The sequence below is a fragment of the Hemicordylus capensis genome, chromosome 4, assembly GCF_027244095.1.
Source record: "Hemicordylus capensis ecotype Gifberg chromosome 4, rHemCap1.1.pri, whole genome shotgun sequence".
Classification (NCBI taxonomy): domain Eukaryota; kingdom Metazoa; phylum Chordata; class Lepidosauria; order Squamata; family Cordylidae; genus Hemicordylus; species Hemicordylus capensis.
Window position 1 is genome coordinate 270,870,287 of NC_069660.1, and position 24,966 is coordinate 270,895,252.

General features: G+C 42.5%; 1 protein-coding gene across 5 annotated transcripts in view; it reads right to left on the reverse strand.

Moving 5' to 3' along the window:
• The window catches only part of JPH1 (junctophilin 1), a 97,289-nt gene extending 73,887 nt beyond the window's left edge, over positions 1-23,402 (reverse strand). For 3 of the 5 annotated variants that reach the window (XR_008306772.1, XR_008306771.1, XR_008306770.1), the window contains exons 1-2: positions 22,793-23,382; positions 14,846-15,602 (exon numbers count right to left, since the gene is read on the reverse strand). Coding sequence is in view for 2 of the 5 variants with exons in the window: in XM_053248654.1 (XP_053104629.1) it covers positions 2,877-2,973; positions 14,846-15,602; positions 22,793-23,171 (1,233 nt within the window). In the remaining 3 variants the exon portion in view is untranslated. Of the gene's footprint in view, positions 1-1,921; positions 2,974-14,845; positions 15,603-22,792 lie in introns of those variants that run through there. The other 2 variants (XM_053248654.1, XM_053248653.1) reach the window with 2 other exon arrangements.
• Between the last annotated feature and the right edge of the window lie 1,564 nt (positions 23,403-24,966).

A 24,966-nucleotide genomic window follows, 5' to 3' on the forward strand; every position in this document is an offset into this window, starting at 1 on the left:
GTACACCGGCTGCCTTTGAAAATGGTTCAGAAAAAGGCAACTGGTCCAAATAGGGTCACAAGATTATTAACTGGGATCATATCACTTCAGATGTTCCTCAGATGGTTCCCAGTTTGTTTTGGGGCCCAATTCAAAGTGCTGGTTTTATCCTTTCAAGCCCTAAACATGGTGGGACCAAGCTACCTCAGAGAGTTTATTGCCCCATGCGTCTCTACCTGGACCTTGAGATCTTCTTCAGAGGCTGTGGTCTGAATACCTCTGCCTAATGAGGTGAGGTGGCTGTTCACTCATGTCTTTTAAAATAGGTTTTTAAAAAAGGTTTTAAAATGTTTTTGTATTTGATTATCTTTTGTTTTATATGCTTTGATTGATTAAGTGCTGTCAAGTCGGTGTTGACTCTTAGCAACCACATAGATAGATTCTCTGCAGGATGATCTGTCTTAAACTTGGCCTTTAAGGTCTCTCAGTGGTGCATTCATTACTGTTGTAATTGAGTCCATCCACCTTGCAGCTGGTCGTCGTCTTCTTTTCCTTCCTTCAACTTTTCCCAACATTATGGACTTCTCAAGAGAGCTGGGTTTTTGCATAATGCGTCCGAAGTATGATAGTTTGAGCCTGGTCATTTGCACCTCGAAAGAAAATTCTGGATTGATTTGTTCTATGATCTATTGGTTTGTTTTCCTGGCTATTCATGGTATCCTCAAAAGTCTTCTCCAGCACCAAAGTACAAAAGTGTCAATGCTTTTTCTATCTTGCTTCTTCAAAGTCCAGCTTTTGCATCCATAGAGTGTCACAGGAAAAACCACTGTCTGAACAATTCTAATCTTTGTAGATATAGCCACGTCATAGCATCTAAATATCCTTTCCAAGGCCTTCATTGCAACCTTTCAAAGCAAGCAATGCTTTCATTCAAAGCAAGCGATGCTTTTGTGGTAGGTTTTATTCATTGTTTTACTTTGTGAGCCACCTCGAGAACAATTTGTTATGGGGCGGCCAACAAATACAGTTGTTATTATTTCATGAAATGAGCTTTACTTGGGCAACAAAGAACAAGTGGTCCTTCCATCATTTCTTTGGCAAGATAGGAACCACTAGAGCAGGGTGACCAAAATGAGGCTCTCTAGCTGTTTGGACCAGAAATCCCATTACTCAGCTGCAGTTTATTATGGCTGGGGATGATGGGAATTGTAGTCCAACAACAGCTGGAAAGCCTCGGGCTGGCTATCTCTGAACTAGACCATGCATCCTTCCTATATAATCCTATAAGAATGTCTTCCTATAAGAATGTCAGAAGTCCAAGATCATGAGTTTCATTATGTGCACTTTCCTACATCAATGTTGCTGAGTTTCTAAGATATCATAGTTTCACCCCCACTCTCCAAAAATGATGACATCCCTAACATAATATTTTTGGCCTCCATTTTTGAAAAAAGTGCATACATACCAGAGAAAGGTAGTAATCAATGCCCTGCACTTTGTGCTCAAATCTCATTGATTTTAATGGCATTCTGAATGAATTAAAATGAGGACTGGGATACAAAAGCCTTAAAAGACAAATGGCCTAAGTTGGGAAACTACAAAACCTAGAACAGTCAGATTTATTTATTTACATGGTATATAAATCAGTACATTCCTAGACTTCTATGGCTGAAAATATTTTCTCTTCTAAATTGTTCTACAATTCCAGCTCATCAATCTAATTCTGTCCTCCCATATGCATGAGTAACTTCCATGGAAATCAATGCAAACTGTACATCAATGCAAACTTCCATGGAAATCAATGCAAACTTGAGGGCACAACTGTCTGGCAGTCCTGTATGGTGGCTTAGTTAAGGGCTGCAAACGGAACAGACAAAAGGTAATAAACAGCAGTAAATACTCACAGCACTTTTGGCCAAAAGTGTGAGCTTACCACTTATAATACCACTACACTATTTTCTGTATCTTCTGTTTTCAAGATCCTTAGAGGAGATTGACTATCCACTTTCACTGACATTAAAAGAACTATCCAAGTACAAATAGTCAGAGGATTGACTCCTTAAAATCTCTAAACTGAATTGACTGGAAAGCTAAACTAGAAATGTAGTATACTGAGAGTTAACATTAAAGATTTGCCCCTGCCCCATCACATACAGCATATTAATACCAAACACATTTTTAAAAAATCCAAAGCCACAAAGCATATTTGATAGGTAGATCAGGTAAGAATCAGATGTAGAACAACCGTAAAAATATATTTGAGCCTCTTGCATTTTATATCATAGTTTTACTTAATGAAATGTATAGCCCACTCTTTAAGTGCCAAGAACATAACTTCCCTTCACAACTACAATGCAACATATTCCTGTTCCCAAATACCCAAGCCTGCAGAGAGCCAGCCAGTGTGCCCACAACTCTGTTGTAATGTGAATGCTACTGGATCTCATCAGCACACAGGCAGCAATCCACACATCCAATTTATTTGTATAGGATGTAACTCAATTTGATTGATCTAAAAATGTATGCAATTTATTATTGGTCTACGCCATCTAATTTTTCCTAAATTTTAATAAAACAGCTAAACATTCTGGATAAATAATACATAAAATGCAAGTTATTGAATCAATACATTGTAAAGAATGTTTATACCACTTTCAACTTAGATCACATCACAAAAAGAATATTTTTGGAATAACAGACAACTGAACTGTTATAAAATTGGAACATTACCAAAATTAACAGCCATATTTTGTTGTACAGCAAAAATAATGATCACATAATATGACACATGGGCTTCTGGGTTCTGCATAAAATGGTCTATTTCTCTATTCTGTAACCAGGATTTAACACACATCAGCTTAACACTTGCTGAATGCTGGAAAGATTGACCCCATCCTTCAGTAACTATAGGTCCCAGGGTTTTGCTTGTTCTCAGCTTGTAACTGTATACATTTTCTGTGTCTTCCATGTATTGAGCTCAAAAGTGCCATCATCCTGATACAAAAGCAAGCAATATATGTCTATATCAATACCCTTGGCATCAGCTAAATTCTATTCCTAAACACAATGTTCATATTGCATCTATAATAAGTAAAGCATTTTAAAGATTTGCAAGGTGCTAGTTTTGCAAGTGCTCAGTTTAGTGTCTTGCGTAAAGTGAGACTGGTAGCGTCAGCTTAATCCAGAGTGGAAAGTTGTCTGCTCTGCACATGATTCCACAGTTTGGCAGGGTTGGTTGCTAATATTCATCGGGGGCAGAATCCAAAGTGGAATGCCTGCTAGAAATCTTAGTCTTCAAACAAACAAACAAAATCATAAGACAGCCATGAGAACATTGTACTGTAAACTGCTATACAAGAATACCATATTTAAATCCTATTGGCTCTCTAAATCTCTGCTGAAATGGAAGGAACAGAGAAATTTCTATGGGTTCAGTTCATTAATTGTGTCACTGCAAACGTTTCTGACGTATCTCATAGATCATATATGTAACAAAGTTGTTAATATTTCTCTCTCATATTCTATCTGTCTATCTATCTATCACAACTTGTTAATATTTGTAACAAAGTTGTTAATTAACAAGTTTGTTAACGACCAAAGTTCACATAAAGCCACTCTGATCACACCCTGGTGCACCCTCTAAGTGTTTTAGAAATCAGGTGTGCACAATTGTAGCACGAGTATCTGGTCCACCCCATGAGACTAGTCCAAAGAAGCAGCTCCAGTACAATTGCTTACTGCAGTCTCCAAGGACTTGTAGCAGGACACATTTGAGTATAAATGGCTAAATAATTGGAGGCACAGCATTTCAGTGGTTCTGTGCCTACCTTTATCTTTTCCAGAGGGTGATGCTAGGAGATGGCATTTATGTATTTATATTATGAGGCAGAGCAACTATAGTCTGATTTCTCATACTGTTTGTCATCTTCATTAAATCTCTGGAAGAGGTCATTTGAGTATCTGGAGCAAAGTATGATCAGTATGAGAGATGGTATTTGTGCATTTAGAAGCATGGACCTGCACAAAATGTTGCTGTACATCCCTGGTGTGCATATATTACCCGAGCCTGTATCTGAGTACAGTGAATATTCACTACAGGCTGGACTTCTTTAATGCGCTCTACGTGGGGCTGCCTTTGTACATAGTCCGGAAACTTCAGTTGGTTCAGAATACGGCAGCCAGGTTGGTCTCTGGGTCATCTCGGAGAGACCACATTACTCCTTTGTTGATGGAGTTACACTGGCTGCCAACAGGTTTCCGGGCAAAATACAAAGTGCTTAGGCCTTGGGTATTTAAGAGAGCGTCTTCTTCGCTATGAGCCCCACCGCCCACTGAGGTCACTTGAGAAGGTCCGTCTCCAGTTGCCACTAACTCGTTTGGTGGCTACACAGAGACGGGCCTTTTTGGCTGCTGCCCCGAGATTGTGGAATGCGCTCCCTGCTGGGATACGATCCTTTCCATCTCTGGCAATTTTCAAAAAACACCTGAAAACACATCTCTTCAACCAGGCTTTCTCAGCTTTTAAAAACTTATTTTTAAATTGTTCTGATTATTTAATTGTTGTTTTATGATGTTTTTAATTGTTAATCATTATTTTTATGCTTTATAATTTTTGTTTTAATTATTAACTGATTTTAATGGTGTTTTAATGTAAACCGCCCTGAGCCTTTTGAAAGGGCGGTATAAAAGTTTTAAAAACAAACAAACAAAAATATTTTGGGCAACTCTCCCCCCTCAGAAGCAGACAGGGTTGTGACTCTCTTGTGAAAATGTTCTTGAAGCTGAGAAATTTACCACTCTTTTTGTTCCATTGCTCCTTCCCCACCACTTGCCAATGGGTTCCATTAGATCCGCCTACCAGGTGGTCAGTTAACTATGAGTCCATGGACATTCTGCTCCATTCAGTTACATCAGGGAAGGGTTTTTTGGTGGGGGGGTGGGTTGGCCGTCAGGTTTTTCCCCCTCTTCCGGTTTTTGTGAAACTGCTCTATCTGCATGTTACCCCAAGTCCCTCTCACTTGCAGGTATTCTTAAGCGGCCATAAGAATAACAACATTTCCACCTGTTTTGGAAACAGATGCTAAATATTAAGGCTGTTCTCACGTGTAGCCTAACCCAGGCTTGGGACACCCAGCCTGGCTAAGGCTGCATGAGAGAGAACCACCAGGATCAGGCCTATCCTGGCAGGCCAGCGCTGCCTAGCCCAGCTCCTTAGTCTGGCTGCTAGCTGTTTAGGGAGCAAGCCCTCCTTAAACCTGGGCCACTTGTTCGTGTGTAAGCTGGGTTGCTTCCAGCCTGTTTGCACACAGAGACAGGTGCCTAGAGCTCCCGCATATGGCACATGGTGCATCATAGGTTTCCCAGAGACCGGGACAACGAGCCCTGGCCTCTCTTTACCCACGCTGCAGGGAGCGGCATGGAGATGCATTTGCGTTGTTCCTGGCAGCATGGCTTGTCTGGGAACATAGTCCGTGCTCCCGGAAGCAAGCCATCATTCATCTGTTGGGAGGGGTGGAGGTAAGTTCCACCAGCCTTCCCCACCCACCCGGTTGTGTGAACAACCTCACTATGAGGCAAAGGAACTATGGTCTGGTCTCTCATATTGCTTAATACCTACACAAAACCTTGGGGAGAGGTCACCTGGAGCAAAGTATCATCAGTATGTTAATGATACCCAGCTCTATTCAGGTGTAGCCGTGGACATTTTGAACAGGTGTGTGGCATCAGTAATAGGCTGCATGAGGCCAATAAACCAATGCTCAAGCCAGACAAGACCAAGGTACTTTTGGCTTGTAATAAGGGTTGTCCAAGAAAAAGGGGTTCCACCTGTTCTGATGGGGCTGTACCTCTAAAGAATTAGGCCCACCGCTTGGGAGGTGCTATTAGATCTGGCTTTGTGGATGTGCAAATGTAACCTGTAGCACAAAGTGCCTTTAACCAGCTTTGGGTGCTTCATTACCTAGAACCATTCTTGATTAAGGCAGCAATCCTATGCAAATGTACTTGGGAGATTGTCTGCAAAACTTATTTCCAAGGCAACATGCAAGGCATGAGACTACAAGCATCTTATATACTCTCATTTATTTAGGCATTTATAAAATACCTGCAACATCCAAGTCTAGGCCCCTAATTTTACACTGAAAAACTGTGTCCAATAACAACTGTGCTCCAGTTGGCAATTAATCCTGTCCTTTTCAAGGAAGCACAAAGTTCCCATGGCTTATGTGGTAATTAGTACCTCTCACATAAAATGTGTACAATGTAGTTTGTGTTGCAATTAAAAAGATTAACTAGACATGCTTATTTAAAGTCTTGTATGTCTTGCAGAGCAGCAAGAGCTATATTAATTATGTATGTTAATGAGTACTAACCAACATCTTACAGAATTCTTTTGTTATTTTGATAGTCAGACTGAAGGTCTAAGATATTATATGGAATAAAAACAAGAGGTTCTAAGTAGAATTTCCCACTCATTTCAACATGATGAATCTTGTAAAATTCACCATGTGTGGAGGTGTGGATGAGTGGAATTCCCACTTGTGGAGGTTTTGTGAAATAGATCGTCATTTATAGGATGGCTGGATCAGATTTAACTGTAATACTTACGTAGTGTTTAGAGTGTTGGACTAGGACTGGGGAGACCCAAGTTCAAATCCCTGTTCAGCCATGAAACTCACTGGGTGACTGGGCCAGTCACATATCTCTCAACCTAACCTACCTCACAGAGTTGTTGTGAGGATAAATATAACCATGTACACTGCTCTGGGCCCCATGGAAAAAGAGCAAGTGTAGTTAATAACTAATACTACTACTTCATTCTGTAAATGTAGTTTGAATTGGGCTGGAAACACATGAATTCTGAAGTAGTTGTGCTAATAATACAAGTGGCCACTCTCTTGTTCTAGATAGTGAATCAAAATACAACTATCAGGATCTACATAGGACCTTCTCCCATGTACTGCAAACTTGGATTGCATTGAGCTGTATTGTGTTATTAGGGTGAACACATGGAAACATTGATCCCATAAAACCTTCTTCCCTTTGAAAAATAGGTTAAAAATACTTTTAAAATCTGCAGCACCTTTCCCCCTTTCCACAGCATATTCCCCCTCTTTTCACTTCTTAGATATAGAGGCTATTCTCACAAGCAGCCAAGACTGGGCTAAGGAAGCCAAGCCTGGGCTTGGCTGACTGTAAGAACCATCAGGAGCTGAGCGGCTCCCAGCAGGGCCTCAGCGGCAAACCCGCCTAGGGCGCCTGCCTCGTAAATGAGGTTAAGTCAGCAAGCGCTCCCTTGGCCACGTTTACTTGACCATGTGTCAACACTAGCTGCTTTCAGTTGATGCTGACACACTGATGGGTGGCTGCCTGTTGCTGAGGGGGATCTGCATAATGCACCACACACTTGTGTGGTGCATTGTGGGATTTCCAGGGGCTGGGATGATGTGTCCTGGCCCCTGCAACTTCATGCTGCATGGGACTGCAGCAGCTTATCTGGGTGCACGATCCGCATGCCCAGCAACACTATCCAGATCATCTTCAGGGAAGGTAAACTGGTGCTGACTTCCTTGTGGCCCACCCCGCAAGCCCACTCACAGAATTGAGATAACAGGCTCGTAGTTACCTAAAGCTGAACAAGAGCGGCATCCATTTGGTGTGACCGTTGGGACAGCAGAGTCACACACCTATGCTTCAAAAGCAGAGAAATTTTGTATTTAATTACAAAATATATCACATATCGGATGACTGGACCGAGTATCAAAGGCTGCAGGTACCTCTAATAGACAGATTCACATGCTCATGGGCACATACTACATTTTAGATGTCTTAAGTTTAAATCTAGAAATGTAAAATGCAAATTACACAAAAATGTGTTCTCATATATAGGCATATCAGGGAATTGCGATTGGCTGCAGCTTCCTGTCAAAGACACACTTAATGGCTAACTCAGGCTCAAACTATTATACTTCAGACACATTAGCTCCCTGGAGAAGTCCATAATGCTGGGAAAAGTTGAAGGAAAGAGAAGAAGAGGATGACCAGCTGCAAGGTGGATGGTCTCGATTACGACAGCAATGAATGCAGCACTGAGAGACCTTAAAGGCCAAGTTGAAGATGGATCATCCTGGAGAGAATCTATCTATGTGGTCACTAAGAGTCGACACCAACTTGACGGCTCTTAATCAATCAATCATTCAATCAATCAGTCAGTGAAATGGTATTGAAACCTAACTAGGCAAAGTTTGCCACAAAACTGTGGATACAAAGTTTTGCAGTTTACATATTCTCAACATTTTGGTCTGTCATTACTATCTCCTCTTCCTTTCCTTGACCTCCATGCAAGCAATGGCTGCACTGCAACCCAAGGCTAGGACGTCCAACTACACTTACAGAAATAAAGTAAATATTACACAATGAGTGTCCTTCAGCCTTCACTATTACTTATGTTTGCGCCCAAAATAAATCTGGTTCCTAAAAGTTGTATTGTACAGCACCCACTCCCAATCCTCAGATCAGAATGGCATTTTTAAAATCCTGTTAAATCCAAGTGTTTAATTTCATAATGTAGTCATGTTTCAAACTTACTTGGACTTTACTGGACCTAGATGTCTAGTAAAGTTATTTTTACCAGTTTGCGCAATATGGATACCACTGTAATACTCAGTTGACAATATGCAACGAAGGAGCTGGAAGTACACAGGTTTACATTGAGAATCCACAACGCTGCAATGCATATGCATAGAAGTAAGGTAAAGTAAAGTAAAGCATGCCGTCAAGTCAATTTCGACTCCTGGCACCCACAGAGCACTGTGGTTTTCTTTGGTAGTATATAGGAGGGATTTACCATGGCCGCCTCCACGCAGTATGAGATGATGTCTTTCAGCATCTTCCTATATCGCTGCTGCCTGATATAGTAGCAGTGGGGATTCAAACTGGCAACCTTCTGCTTGTTAGTCAAGCATTTCCCTGCTGCGCCTCTTAAGGTGGTTATGCATAGAAATACCATACAAAAAACATTCATCTTCTTTGAATGAAACTATTACATATTTCATGTAATATCTTCATATTTCTGTGTCCAACACAGCAACAGGAACACTGTTTTCAGTTTGAATCTAATTTATTTGTGTAACTAAAAAGGAATGATTCCACTTTTCAACTGTAAAGTGTGTCTGTGCATAATAGATAGATTAGTATGGCAACACCAAGGCTAGGTGCAAGATAAAAATTGAACTAAAACTACTTGTGTGCCTGTGAAGCTAATTAATTGCCAACCAGTTTCTGGGGGAAGGAAGACAGGGCTACTCTTAGCAGCAGGTGCACCTTGGCTGTAATTAATGTAGGTCTCTCTTTCCACTGCAGAGACAGCTTTCCCAAGAGCAGCTTCTGGTGCAAATCCAAAATTGCATACTCTGCATGTAACTAGATCAGAATATTAGAAGTTGTGAAAAATAAGAGTAGAGCCGCTTCCAGATTGAATGATGTGCACGTACAAGTCACACTGAATCAGTATGCTCAACAATATGCATAAAGTTCTGACCAATCCTGTCATCTTCTGTAAGATTCTTTCCCCTCCACTTCCTATTTGGTGCTAGAATTCCTGGGAAATGTAGCTTTCTGCAAATGCCCTAGAAGCAGGTCATTAAAAAGTAGAGTTGCCAGTGAAAGGACATGAATGAGGACTTGATTCTGTCCACTCTGAAAAGCTCTGGAGCCTTCAAGGAGCCAATTACATGGCCTAAGTAATGATAGTCAACTCTTTTTTAGACGGGTTTGAAAACAGTTCACAGTATGACAATGAATATGATGAAGCTATTCCCACAATTAGCAAAAACCAGGCTAGGGAAGACTAGCCTGATTTCTCCCAGTCGTGGGAAGCAACAGGAGCTGCGTGGCTCCTGGTGGCGGCAAGCCTGCTTACGGAGTCCTCCAGTTAACCCAGGTTTTGGGCATGAGAGAGCCCCAAAGCCTGGTCAAATGATTGTATGTCGCTGCGGTACAGCTCTGCACCACAGCGACTCACCCACAGACCCCTGAGAGGGAGGCTACAACAAGCCTCCCAGCATTGGGAGGCTCCTCAGAATGCCCTGCACACTTACAGGGACACTGTGGGACTTCCAAGGGCCAGGAGGCCCCCAGATCCTGCTGCCTCAACCGGCTCTGTGATGTAGTCGTTAATTGTCTGGGCGGCCAATTCGGCTACCCAGGGAGGGCTCCCCCCTCATGTGGAAAGCCTTGATGAAGATTTATATGCAACGAATATTTATATACCGCTTTTCAACAAAAAGTTCCCAAAGTAGTCTACACAGATATAAAGAAAGAAAGAAAATGTCTCCCTGTCCCCAAAGGGCTCACAATCTAAAAAGAAACATAAGATAGACACCAGCAACAGCCACTGGAGGGATTGCTGTGCTGGGGAGAAACCTGAGGAAGACCTAAGCCACTTGCCTTTCACAGTAGCTATATCAGTTCATATTCACCACATGAACCAGAACCTCAGATTCCAGATCCCATACCATATATGTCCTCACAGTCTCTCAGTGACACAGAAGTTACTCCAATCAAACAATCCCCATCTCTAGGTCCCAAACACTCCACAGAAAAGATATAGGAGGAAAAGCATCTTCCATACCCATATATTTTTCTCCAAGGGTAGAAAAGAACCTGAGGTTTGAGATTTTGAGCAGAAAGAGTCAAAGCTCCCTCCTTCACTATTCCTCTGGTCAAAACCTCAATATTTTGCAGCTGCTTTTGATTTGAAAAAGAAAGCCGAGAAGTTGGGAGACTGCTACACAGGTCTACTGTGAAACAACTAGTTTCACAGTGGACATATACAGTCATTTATACTTTTCCTCACTCATCATCATCTCATCTCATTTCAGTTCAGCACATTAGCACTACTTGAGTTCTCTCACATCAGTTAGGAATTGTAAAGAACCTGGTTCCAGCCAGCTAAACCACAAGGGAGGTTTTTGCTGAGTCTCCCCTCTCTCTGAGCTATACAGCTGACTGGGGTTCTAACCTTTAACTTTTAAGGCAAGAAGCGAAAGAAAGAAGAAGGAAAACTCTGGTGGTTTAAACTGCTGCCACCAAGCATTCCAAATTTTAGAGACTGGACCGCTTGGACTAGAGTGCTTTAGTCTAGAGTCTCTCTTTAAACTTCTTGTTGGGCAGAAACATAAAAACAACTGCTTCTCCAGGTGTATGCCTGCACATGGACAGGGCTAGCGAATGCTGGCTGAGCTTTTTTTGAAGACGTTTTTGCACTAGAGGCTCCCCCCACATCCTTCTACTGAGAGTTAGTAAAAACAGATAAAAGCCTTTTATTACGTTGCTACAAACTTGTTGGGGTTAGATTTCAGCTTTTGGTTGCACTTAAAAACGTTTAGCTTGGTTGCAAGAATTCAAAATGCCCAGATCTTTTGTAGGCAGCACGTAATTAATCTTAGTTATTCAGTTACAAGAAACAAATATTTAGAGATTCAAAGCAACACATAGAAAGTAAAATAACTTCTAACGCAGTCTTACTAGAAATACCTTCTCCTGCACTAACTTCTGAAGCAACAAAACTATGAATAGAATAAACTTTATTACGATCATAGATCAGACAATACAACAAAACGTAAGACTCAAGCGTGTAATACAAACAATGTAGCAAAACCTAGCCACATTGAAAATGATCTCTTTGCAAAAGTTAGATGATAAAAACTCTAAATAAAATTCATCAGAGTGACCCGGAAACTTCCCCTCTGACTTCATTCCCCCTTGAAGCTCATCAAAACCCTGGTGAAATCAAGCCCCTGCAAATCTCTGAACCTCAAAGATTTCCTGCAGACTCACCATGTAAAATACTCATTTCCTCCTCTCTCCCATAGCACTTTCCACTTTCTTCCTCCCAGCAGCCCCCAGAAGCCCTCCAGTCCCACCCACCTGGTTGACTGAATGGTTAGGACCTAGAGTCGCCAGTCTGAACCCCTTCATCAAGGGCAGGGGTTCACTTTCTGTTAACTCTATTAGAGCTGGAATGCTGCTCACTACAGGAATACACTCATTGCACCTCCAAGCTGCTTTTGCACATCCAACCTCAAAGAAAGGTAGCCCTCAGAGGGTACTTTCATTACAACAGACCTCTCTGGGGAGAGACCACAGCCCTCTTCAAACAACAGTCCCTGAAGCAGCACTCACAGTTACAGCACTGAAAGCAGGTAAGAAATCCCACCCTGATGCTATCACTCACCACACCCGCCACAGCTGCTCACAGTTACAATGGCATTCACGTGAAAAGGGACACACTGTAACCATGATGGCTGCCGCTTCTGTGATTGGCAGCCTCGGGTGCCTGACGTCCTACCCACTTTGGGCAGTGTAATCAGCACTGCTTTAGGGTCTAACATCTGAAGTGAGTTAGTGGCACAGTACCTACTTCACATATTGCCAGAGACCCCTTCAACTGGGACCCCAGAGAGGTCTCAGAGGAGGAGCCCACAACCAGTTGTTCCTTCCATTTGGAGCAAGAGATCCCTCTGCTGCTCAGCCCTACCCCTCAAAGCTCCATGGAACACCTGGACGAGGCCACTCCTGAGGACCATATCCTGGAGACGCAATACCCAGTCTCTGCCGGGGAAGACCAGGATCATCACCATATTCCTAGGAGTGCCAAACTGGGCCCAGGAGTAGCAGTGACGGTGGAGTGCTCAACTGGTAGACCATACACTGGTTCTGGAAGAGGCTCTTTGTGAGGTAGTGGGATCACCTGGGTAAGAGGAGACAGAACCAAGCACAGTTGTGGAGGATGAGGATGAGTAATATCAGGAGGTAGGTGGAGACTTCTTGGTTCTTATGTAAGCAACTCAGTTTCAGCCATCTGTTGCCGACACAACAGGCCTACTTGACTGTACTCATCCAGCTGCTCCCTGCCGTGACCTGCTCTATACAGGAGGAGTTCAGACTCCGGTCCCTAGCATCTTCAGTTAAAAGTGGCAAAACTGGGAAAAAGTTCAATCCAAGAGTCTGAAGTGTTGCAGTCAGTCTAAGTAGACAATGCTCAACTGGATGGACCAAGAGTATAATATATGAAGCTGCCTTATACCATTTCACAAACCTCTGGGGATCCTTTGAAACATTCATATTTAATAAGAACTAAAACTTCAACTTTTAAAAGGGCAAGTCTTTTTTTCCATCAAAGAGCAACATACTTTCATCCACACTATGTTATATTCCCCCCCCCCCAAATAAAATGCATTACTAAGAGTGTCCTTTATTGGAGGTTTGGAAAAATCAAGAGAAGTTTGAGCCTTTAATCTGTTGTCTAATAAGATGGTTCCTTGAACACATTTAAGGCTAAGCTATTGATGCAACACGTTGCTAGCTGATAATACTTGCCAAGTTCTTCCTTGCTTCTTTACAGAATCAAGCTACCAACATTCTTCAGAGGGCAAATTGTGTAATCATGTATGCTTCCTCTCTAGGTACAGAGTTTTAAAGCAGAGTTCTATAATACAGAATTGCTTATATATTTTCTAAACTGTTTTCTCAGCATGCAATTCAAATATACAATTTATTCCCAGTTCAGCTTTTTTAAAAATCATCATCACTACATGTACAGTGAATGTACCACTTAAGATTTATAGCATACAAGCAGGATGAGTTAATCTAAATGTCAAGGGTCAGTTCCACAAGGTCATTTTTTAAATAGTGTAACACAAACACATCTTTCCAATTTATGTTGTGGAATATTTTCTTGCCAAGACTGCAATGCAAGTACTCTAGACTATTATATGCAACCACTGAGAGAAATTATTCTGAATAAAAGGTTTTAATATCTTGATTTAAAACTTTACAACACTTCCTGGGAATATCTCTCTCCCACAGTTTCAAAAACTTATTTTTTTATAATCAGTTGATTCTGTATAGCTGACAGAGAATGAGTTCACAATTACAGTGGAGAACATATTAATTAATAACTAAGCTTCCTGTATGAAAAGACTGCCTTCTATTACTGATGTTATGAACAGTATCAGGCAATCTGAAATAGACCATTTTATATAGCCAGCGTACCAGGTTGCAGCTGCAACTAGCTTGCAATAAGAATGCATGTAAATCAGTATTCAGAAGACGATTTTTAATTGTAAGAAGACAACCTTGGAACCCTATAGTATTAATTATAGTTATGCAGAGACATAAACCCTTGTACAATTATGCAAGACACTCTTAAACTAATATGGCTGTCAAACAATATTTGTTTGATCTCATCTATGGTAAGTACATTTCATATAATCCGAAAAGCAAAGCAGACTAATCTAGATACCAAATTAAGTCCTCACTATATCATAATTATGGGACCTCCTTGTGGGCCGTGCCAGTAGGGGAAAACTTTAGGGGATGCTAAAGTGACTGGGGCATTTAATAAAGCCAGCAGATATTTCTTTTGTGTTCACAAGGGGGTGTCACAGGCTAGGACCTGTGATGAAGAACACTTCAAGATGAGCCCGACTGACAGGAGCTGGTGAAGGCAGGGTTTCTGATCTGGATCTATATAGCCATGATGCCCTATAATAAATACTAATAATGTTGGAGCAATCTAGTTTCTCAGTCACTCTGTCTTATTTGAATACCCTCACATCCCACATTCCTTTTGTTCTTAGAACTGTTGGACCAAATTTTCTTCTTAGATTCAAACATGCAATTCCATGAAGCAAGTGTAATTCCACGAAGCAAGTGTAATTCCACCTGAGAAAATCTGAGACATGAGCTGGAACTGTTGCACCTTTACCAATATAACTCAATACTATTACTAATACAGCTAACACCACATTCTTGGTGTGTGTGCAAGTGAAGCAAAGAATAAGCCTGCTTTGCAATGACATACCTTGAGGTTGCAATTTCCACTTTAGTTCTTGCCATGGCAGCTGCACGCTGGGCACCTTCTAGGGCCCGATCCACTTTTTCTTTAGTTTTTGTGTTCCTTATTGGTATTAGCTGTTTCCTTATTCCACGGACCAAAACATTGTTTTTATACTTTCCCTCTTCCTTGGTGCCATCTGGAAACATGGTACATCCATATCCATGTCTCTTATTATTTAGCCACTCTCCTTCATATTTCATGCCGTTCGAGCGCTCACTAATACCAAAACCATTGCGCTTGTCATTCTTCCATTCACCCATGTACGTTTCTGTTGTGGTGGCATCAACATGGTCTTCTACTGGGCAATAATCACAGTCCCCATCCCCAAAACTAATAGTAGAATTGGCATCACTAGAACTAATTCTGCTCATAGCAGCATCACTCCTAACAGAGCTACGTTTGCTAGAAATGGATGATTTAGATTCAGATTTCCTAAGTTTTATACTACCCAGAAGGGATCCTCTTCTGAACAAGCCTCCTTTTTTCTTACTACCAATACCTTCAAGATCAGTGTGAAAATTTAGAACAAATCCTCCTCTAGTTCCAGCCGGACTGTCTGAAGTAATATCATGTAGAACAGTACCATTGCTCTGCTCGCTACGGAGTGAAGCTAAAGATGTCCGGAGGGGTGAACGGATCACAGTTGCCATGCCGTAGGGTACACTTTGCCGCATGCCGTAGCCATGTCTCATCCCTCCTGTCCATTGTCCCTGGTATGTACCTTTCAAAGAAATTTTAAAATATATTAACATTTTTTTAAAAAACACACACCCTAACAAATACTTGACATTTATATTTATTTTTATTAATTAATTTAATTTATATACCGCCTGCCTCCAAAGTTGCTAGGCAGTTCACAAAAAACAAACTAAAAACTAAAAACCAAAATAAGACAAACTCTTAAAACAAGTTAAAACATTCAAAGACTTAACACTTGAACATTTAGACCAATTGACTGAAAATTCAGCTTTCATATTTTAAACATGCTAAAATAGGAACATAGCCAGAAATTGTTACTTCCCCTTACCCAATTTAAACAGGAGAGAACAATCACACTAGCAAAATGAGATCAGGCTAGATAAAGGGTGTCTATATTATTTCCTGTATATGTTGCTGAAAAGGCAATTAGCGATAAAAGTGTGGGAACTGCTGAATAAACTTTCACATCCACTGGCAAAAAACCCCAGCGGTTGCCAGTGTTTTGGCTCTCCTGTCTATATCTCCAGTGCTACACTGTAGCTGTCTCCATAGTTCATAGGACCAGAGGAAAAACGACCTCAAAGCTACAGGTTGGAGAGGGTACTTAGCAGGACTGTCCTTAGGACATGGCTAGCAGGGTGACCGCCCTGGGCCCCGCTCTTTTAACCCCCATTAGAATTAACAGGAAGGGGGCCCTGCACCCTGCCAGGGCTCTCTAAGGATGGCCCCGGTACTTAGTGTGCATGCTAGTACGTATCTGATACTTTGGATTGGTTAGCAAGTAGCAGCAGTGCACCACTGGAGAGGCAGGCAGGAAAGGGTGGGCCAGAAACTATGCTGTATCCAGACTGTACAGCCTATTCGGTCCCTGTACAAGCCTGCCCCATCTCCTGGTGTCACTTGTGTCATCAAGATTACCAATCCATGGCCAGCCCAAAGTAAGTCTGGATGCTGGCCAATGAAAATTCATACACAAGGCTTTACAACTGTGGTGATTAAATCAGTTTGCAAGTACTCCTGCACAAAGGTACCCTTTGTAGAGCTCAGTAGATACTAGGGTGGCATAAAGACAGTACTTCATTTCTTCACAACCAGGCTGCTAGGCAGATTATACCAACAATAATTTCCCAAAACCACTCACTGAGCTTTCTGGCTGAAGGGCATTTGAACCCTGATTTCTTCCATCCTACTGAGAGAGACTTATTTGTGGGGGTCAAGAAATGTTGGCTCAGTTCATCAGCCAAACAAAATATTTTATTCACAAGATGATTCCCCAAGCTATGTTGGTACATTACTCGTCAGGATATCCCCACCACTTGTCAGGCATAATTTTCCACACATTGTGGACTAGTAAACTAGTGGATTTCATGAGCCCTGGTTATTTGTTCTATTGGTTTCAATGAAATGTACAACACAATCCTAAATGTGTTTACTCAGAATTTGAAATGAATTTCTTCTCCTATACATGTGCAAAAGAGTGCAGCCTGGGGCTAACAAACGTAGCATGGAGAAAAGATGCCACCAAACCCAGACTTTCAGAGACTGAAATAAAGTATCAGGAGCTTGCTTAGAGAGAGAGAGAGAGAGCCCACATTCTTCTCTGACTCAGATTAAAATCTGGGCTGGAGAAGAATCCCTATCTAAACTCCATCTGACCCACTGACCAAGTCCCCAAACCACCTAAATCCCCCTCTTCACCTTCAACTCTATTTACATGGCTATTTACATGGCTGCAGGGGCATAGCTACAATGTGGGGGGACAAATGGCCCTAGGCTCCAAAGGGAGGGGGGAAGGCTGGCTGGGTGACACCTTGCTCTTTGCTGTCCCCCTTGCATCTCTCTGAAGAAGTGGTGGTGGTGGGGGGGGTTAGGGGCCCTTCTTCACTTTTTGTCCCAGGGTCCACTCCAGCCTGCATGGCTGGTTAGAATGGTTAACACAAGCAACTGTCTCTCCATCCATTCCTCAGCACATGATGCCAGCAGCCCTTGGGGAAACTACATTTCCCAGCAGCTGTGGATTTCCCCCCATTCTCCTTGTGGACACTGCTACACTGTGTGCCAGGTGGCAAGGAGTGTTGCCCTCCTTTCCTTCTCCTGAATCTATTTGCCACTGCTGGAAAGTTGCCATTGGTGTAGCAGTCATGTAAGTGGAATTTACGAGGAAGAGGGGGGCTTGGGAGGGTGAATGTGAAGCTGCAGGTTTGCGGGGGGGGGGGGGGGCTTGGCCAGACTGAATTTGGATTGGCTTATAAACTAGTAGTTTCATTTCTTTCTCACTCTCTTTCTTTCTGAGAAATGGCATAGCCAATTTCCAAGCTAACCTAATTCAAGCTTACTTCTAGCATGAAGATATTGTAGGAGCATGAAATCCTCAATATCCGCTATTCTGAGTGTCCATATAAAAAGCTTACATATATATCTTGCCCTACATTTTCCATATGGTTCTCCATTTAATGGCTCTGCAGAAAGATCTGGCAGCAAGACAGTGTGACTTTATCGTTTCCAAATGTAAAAATATCTATCAATCAACTGAACAAATTTTACTGTGAAGTATGCCCCAGTCAAGTTAGATTTTTAGGCTGGATTTAAACTTTCCCTCTATATAAATAAAAGTGCAATATATGATGGTATTACTCACTATACTATAGCTTTAGATTACAATGTAAACATTAATTTGTATCTATTAAAATATTAATGACTATCCCAGTACCTATTTCAATACTATTGCCCATTTATACATTTATTTTCCACCTCATCATGCATTTGAGGTGGCTTATATAATTGTAAACAGCAAAACAATCCAATTATAGATTTTATAATTTAATTTATGTAGATACTGATCTGGGTTCTCCGTTTCTCTTTAAACTAGAGTCAACAAGCTACATGAAATAATTTAAAATAAACAAAGTGTGAACCTTTAATAAACAAATTCCTTTGGAATGTTTAGCTTTCACAGTTAATATTTGCTTTTCATTCTTTCATACAGTACTGTTTTTCCACTGGCTGAGAAAAACATGATTATCCACAAACGACACAGAAAGCGATGTTTTATAAGTTGAAAAGCACATCTAACACAGGCACCTAAGATGTAATAGCCTATTTTAATGCAACAAACTATTCCAAACTCACTCCACATATACAACTGTCGGCAAATTCAGGGTCCAACCCTAAACAGAATTACTAAGGGGTAGCCCCATTACTTCTAAGTAAATAGGTACAGGATTGTGATTTAAGTGTGGATGCAAATTGGAAACAGGCTTTTGATTTATTTTGTTAAGAAGCCCAATGTTTTCCATTTTTAAAAAATGCTTCTCACAAGTGAAAAGGACATTTTGCAGCAATTAAAAAAATGTGCAGTAGGATATTGAGATATGAAACTGGCACACTGGCTGACATCCTGTCTAAATTTACCAGAGAAAGTCCTATTGAAATGTGTTAGTCCTTTAGATTATCCCCTGACTATTGATTATATTTGTGCACCGCCCCCAAACCTATGTCTCTGGGCAGTTTACAACAACAAACAAACATTAAAACAATTTAAAACTACAATTCTAGTAAAAAAGCTTGGGTGAATAAATGCATCTTCAGAGGCTTTTAAAAAGCTGCCAGAGATGGGAAGACTTTTATTTCAGCAGGGAGCACATTCCAAAGTCTTAGGGTGGCAACAAAGAAGGCCCATTCCTGAGTAGCCACCAGACAAGCTTGTGCAAACTGCAGATGGACCTTTCTGGGTGATCTCAATGGGAAGTGGGACTCATACGGAAGACGTTGTCTTAGAGTAGTATTATTCAGTAAGCTAGCTGGATGTCCTTCACTGATTTTTGAACCCCTCCTGTATTCTACCAAAGAAAACCACATGACTCCGTGGTCACCAGGAGCCGACACTGGCTCGACGGCACAACTTTACTTTACTCTAAAAATAACAAATTCATGCTTTGAGATGGGCACTGCCAGAACCTTTATTCCCTTCAGCTGCCAGGAACCCAGCAGTCAGAACCTCCCTCCTTCACTACGATGAACACAGTACATTTTATCAGGGGTCAAGAAATGTTGGCTCTGTTCACCAGCCAGACAAAAATGTGTTACTTGTTGAACTATGTTGGTACATTACTCGTCAGGGGTTTTTTGCACTCGTCAGGCATCATTTTTCACGTCACAGACAAGTAGACTAGTAGATTTCCTGAGACCTGCATTTTATATATGTTTTGCTATTAGCTTTTTGGATTCTAGCATTAATATCATTCTTAGACATGCATATGTGTGATATGTAGCCTATGGCGATTATTCAGAAGCAAGTTCCACTGAAGTGTTAACTATATGCTATGCTTCAACACACGCACAACTGTCCTGACACTTTTATTTAAAGACAGTCACTTTGAGAAGAGATGCTTTTAAAGCAAAAGTGGCAGGAGGGCCACCTAAACGTTTTCCTGCCCATGGTTTTATATGTCCCAAATCATACTCACACAAATGGGGTTTAAAATACTCATGTATGAGGGCAAACAGATATTTAAATTTTTGACACTTCTGGGGAGCAAATTGGAGCAAAGGAAAGCTCTCCCTTTTTATGCTCCACTCAAACAGCAGTGCCTTTAAAAATGCTGAAGACTATTTGTGTACTAGTATGTAACATGTAGTTTGCTTCTTCATTCAATGGGGCTAGCTCAGGTATGCACACTTGGGAGTAAGTCCTATCAAACTCAGTGCGACTTATGCCCAAGTGAACATGCAAAGGACTGGACTGTTAGGTTACAATCTTACAAATACTTCTTTGGAACCAAGGTGCACTGAAATCAATGGGTCTTCTAACTGTGAAGAGGTACAGAATTCAGCTGTAGATACTAAACACCTACAAAAAGACTGAGAGTGTCACTTAAGCAGCTGGAATAGGGCAGGCCTTCAAACATTTTCTTTGGATCTAGAAGCCAGCCCCAAAGTTTAAAAGCCAGTACAGCCTATGGATGCTCGACAACATTACCAGACCTAGTGACGGACATTGATCGACGGGGGAAGAGAGTAAATGGGCTTCTCTTTATCCCCTTTACAAGTAACAGAACAGAAACAGGTCAACCTAGGAAAAATATATTTTATTTAATAACTCTACCTCTGAATACCCTAGTTAAACTTCTAAGCACCATGGCTCCCTGGAGCCTGTGATCTGTCAAGCCCTGGAACAGGGTTTATTATATTGCAGTGCAGAAAACTTTGTCCAGTTGTGTGTATTATGCACTAGTCATACAATATGAATTGCCAAAGCAAGCAAGATAAATATGCCTAAGTTTTATTTACCTAAAATATTTTAATCCTGCTGCTCTCACAGCTTGTGGCGGCTGTAGGATATTTGTTAATTATTAATATTTATACAGTTATGGAATAGTATTTGCAATATAAATTTTAATATTTGCAGTAATATTTGCAATGCATGGAATTCTCAAAAAACATACCTAATGTGTAAGCTGAAATAAATCAATAGCAAATCTACAGCTCCAAAGAAATGTCATCTGTGACAGAAACGGATCAGGCATATTTTTATTTTTTGTACAGTGGTTGAAATGACACAAGTACAGTATGCCAGTGAAATAGTGTATCTGGACAAGATGTACTCTAAACTGACCTGAACTAACTTCTGTTTGATACTCTTGTTGTGCTTACTTTGATGCCATAAAAACCACAGGCTAATAATGTACTTATCTTGTGGAACACAGGACTAATGAAGTGCATGGGTAGTGTAAAAAAAAGGGGGGGGGGTACTTATTGTAAAAACATAGCTTATTACTTTTAGAATTACAACCTTGAGGATGGCTCTTTAAATGTAGATCTTGCAGCCTTATTAAACAAATTCAAATTCAAATTTAAGCCATCCTGGAGTGAAAAATCGCACCCTGGGACTGCTTAATGATCTGTGTAACTCTATGGTGATGCAAGTTCTGCTGAAATAAATCAAGACTTCAAGTGCAAACTTATGAGCAGGGATGTTAATGCTTCATGGAAGCACTTTGTGACCTGGTCACAAAGACAACTTTCAAATATGTCTCAGCATTCCAGAAAATTGCAAATATTTCTATCAGCTGAAGAACAGGGATGATCCCTAAAATATGAGTTATACGCTCGTTTGCTTCAAGCTCACTGAATCATGGTATAAGCGGTTTTTAATGTTTTCAAGAAACAATTAAACAACTCTATATCCTGTAGGCACTGAGCTGGAAGAAGGAGACATTAAGATCATCTAGGCCACCTTCTATAATTAAACCAGACTATCCCTATGTGAACAATTCTAACTAGTTCAGCCCATTTCATGTGCAATGTGTGTCTTTGTATGTTCCCAAGCAGATAACTGGAGGGACCAGGAGTGTTTACACAAGATCACTTAAATGCAGATTACATCCCCTGAACAACCTTTAAACACAATGTTATGCAATCAGATGGTAAAAGGGAAGACTAATATCTGCTAACAGGGGAAATGGGGATTTCCAATTTATCTAGGGTGTGTGTGTAGACTGGCCACAGCAGTATCTGTCTTATTGTAAAGTAGAAAAGGGGTATGAGCTTTTGTACATAGTGCAGAATGCCGTAGCAGCACAAGTAGTAAAATGTGTTATAGCCCCAAATCAGCTTGGTCTGCTTCTGTTTTAGCCTCACAACGCAAGAGATCAACAGCAATAGGATCTCAGCAGAATCATTCCTTTGCTTGATGTGGCAAATGGATGGCAACCAGGCCCACTTCTATGCAGGAAAAAAGTTGGGATGGCTGATAGTGATGGAAATAGCATAGAGCTGGACTATTATACAATATCCGTGGAGGTATGCTGGCCTTGGGCCGAAACAAACAAACAAATAAATAAAACAAACAAGACCCGTGGAGGAGAAAGGCTACACTTTGTAGGTCGCTTTTTAAACGTTGCAGAGAAACTACGAACACCCCTGTATCATTAAAAGACATGAGTGGACCTATCTGCTCAAGCGGGCAATGAACATGCATTCACCCCATTTCCTAAGAGGCGTTTCTAAGAATCCACCCTGGGCTTGTCAGGAAACAGTCATCTGATTTTGAGAGAGAGAGAAACGAAGCTCTGCACCTGCTGCGCGCAGCTTTGCGCTCCTGCGCGCACGGGGGCAGACTGGCGCACATGTGGAGGCGTTGCGCGCTGCACGCCCACCCGTGCGCCGGCCGCGGGCGCCCCCCAACGGCCGCTCCTCGGCTCGCCCACTCACCTCCGTCTCCGTAGGTCTCGACGCCGTAGCCGTCCTGCAGCCCGTTGCTCCAGGTGCCCTCGTAGCGCGCAGGGGTGGTGAGGCTCTGGCGCACGCCGTAGCGGCCCTTGAAGCCGTGCGACCACTCGCCGCGGTATATCCACTTGCCCTTCGTCTCCACTCCCAGCCCGTGCCGCTTGCCCTGCGCCCAGTAGCCGTGGTAGGTGTTGCCGCTGGGCCAGGTGTAGGTGCCCACCACCTCGAAGCCGTGCGCCCACGAGCCCGCGTACTCGCCTTGCCCTTTGGGCCCGGTGCAAATGCCGTGGCCGTGGGCTTTGCCGTCCTCCCAGCCGCCGCAGTAGGTGCCGCCATCGTCGAAGTCGAACCTGCCGCCCGTCATTCAGGGGGAGCGGCGCGCGCCCGGGCCAAGCAGGGCTCCTCCGCCACCTCCGGCTTCTGGGGCAGCGCTGCTGCTGCTGCTGCTCGAGGCGCCGCGCCGAGACTCCTGCTGCCGCGACCGAAATGCCAAGGCTCAGTCCCAGCCAGGCAGCGATCCTCGGCTCGGCGCTGGCGCCCGCCCTCGGCTCTGCTCCTCCCCTCCGCCGTCTCCTCCCTCCACACCCAAGCCCAGCCACCGTCCGACTGCCACCTCGGGGAAAGGAAATGGCGGGGGGAGGGGGCGAGGCGGAGCCCGGTCCGGGTGTGTGTCTCTGATAGAGGTTTGCTGTGCCGGGCACTGTAGAAGAAAAGGCGCGTGTGGGGCCCGCCCTGCTGCACTCGCTTGGGCAGGGGTGGGTGTCCTCCCGCCTCGGTCTGTGCAGAGGTGCGCGGAAGAGTCGTTTGCATGGGCGGGCGAATGTTTTCTTGTGGGCTAGGCAAGGGTGCCTGATGCACAGCGTTACAGGTTCAAAGTTTGTGCACAGGTTCTCACCCCCTGAGGGTGCAGCCCCAGCCTTTGCTTTGCAATGGCAGCTGCTGGGACTCAGTCGTGAAACATGGGCTGCAATGGAAAGAGTATCGGTGAACATGAGCGGGGGGACATTGTCCCTGTCATTGACACAGTATCCGGGGCTTTCACAGGTCTTCTCCCAAGACAGGGCTTCCGGCAGAGAGTACAGGTGCCAGCCAAGCTTGGCATGTCTGCTCTTAGAGAGAGAGTGTGTGTGGGGCGGGGGGCGGGGCGTGTTTTTGAAGTAACAATTAATTTCTAAAATGAGAGGTTCCGGGACAGGAGTCACGCCTGCTTGGAGCCTTGCTGCTCCATCCCCTGTTGTGTGAAGGTGGCTGTGGTTAACTGGCAATGAGAAAGGAAATATATTGGCTGACATCCTGACCAGCAAAGCAGGGCTGCTACTGAAAAGTTCAGCTAACTCAACTACACTGTGTTGGCTCAGCCAGCGTGGTGAGGACAACTATGATGACTTCCCCTTCCCCAGGAAGCGCACTGTGCCACCTGAAAATGTATCCTGACCTGAGGGTTGTGCTGCAGCCCTAACCCTGGCACCAAGCTGCTCTCTAGGCAGAGAGTACCTTTGGTGCCCTCTTCCATTGTTCAGCTTTTTAATACTTTGGGGTTTTAAAATTGCATTTGAAGCCACTTCCATTTGATGCACAGTGAGCATGCAAGATTTTATCTCTAAGGCTGCCAGCTCTGATTGAAGCTACTCCTGGAAAATTTCCCCCCAATATTAATTTCCAATATTGCTTGATGTTTTCATTGCTTTTTATTGTATGTTTTAATTTTTTGTAAACCGCCTTGGGGTTTTCTTTTAACGAAAGGCGGTATAGAAATTTAAAAATAAATAAATAAATAATCAAAAGTAGAGTAATACCTTTATTAAGAACAACTTAATAAAGTGAGCCACCCATCAAGTTATCCAGAAGTCAGCTAGAAATTTATCAGAGAAAACCTTTTTGCTGTGAAGATGCAGTCAGTGCTAAGAAAATCTAACCTGTTGAATTCTTACCTATGATGTTTGTCAGAAAATAGCAACCTTATTGTGAGCCCTGTCTCAAGCAAATGCCTGTTTTTAGCACTCTTAAAAACAAGGCGATCTAAACAAATGGCAGAAAGCTGGATGCTAGAACAACTGTTGAAAAACAACAGAAATAAAATCGAGAACAGAGTTACCATTCAATGCACATTAATTCAGAATAATTTGGCTAATACAAAATAAACCACTTGCTAACAGTGT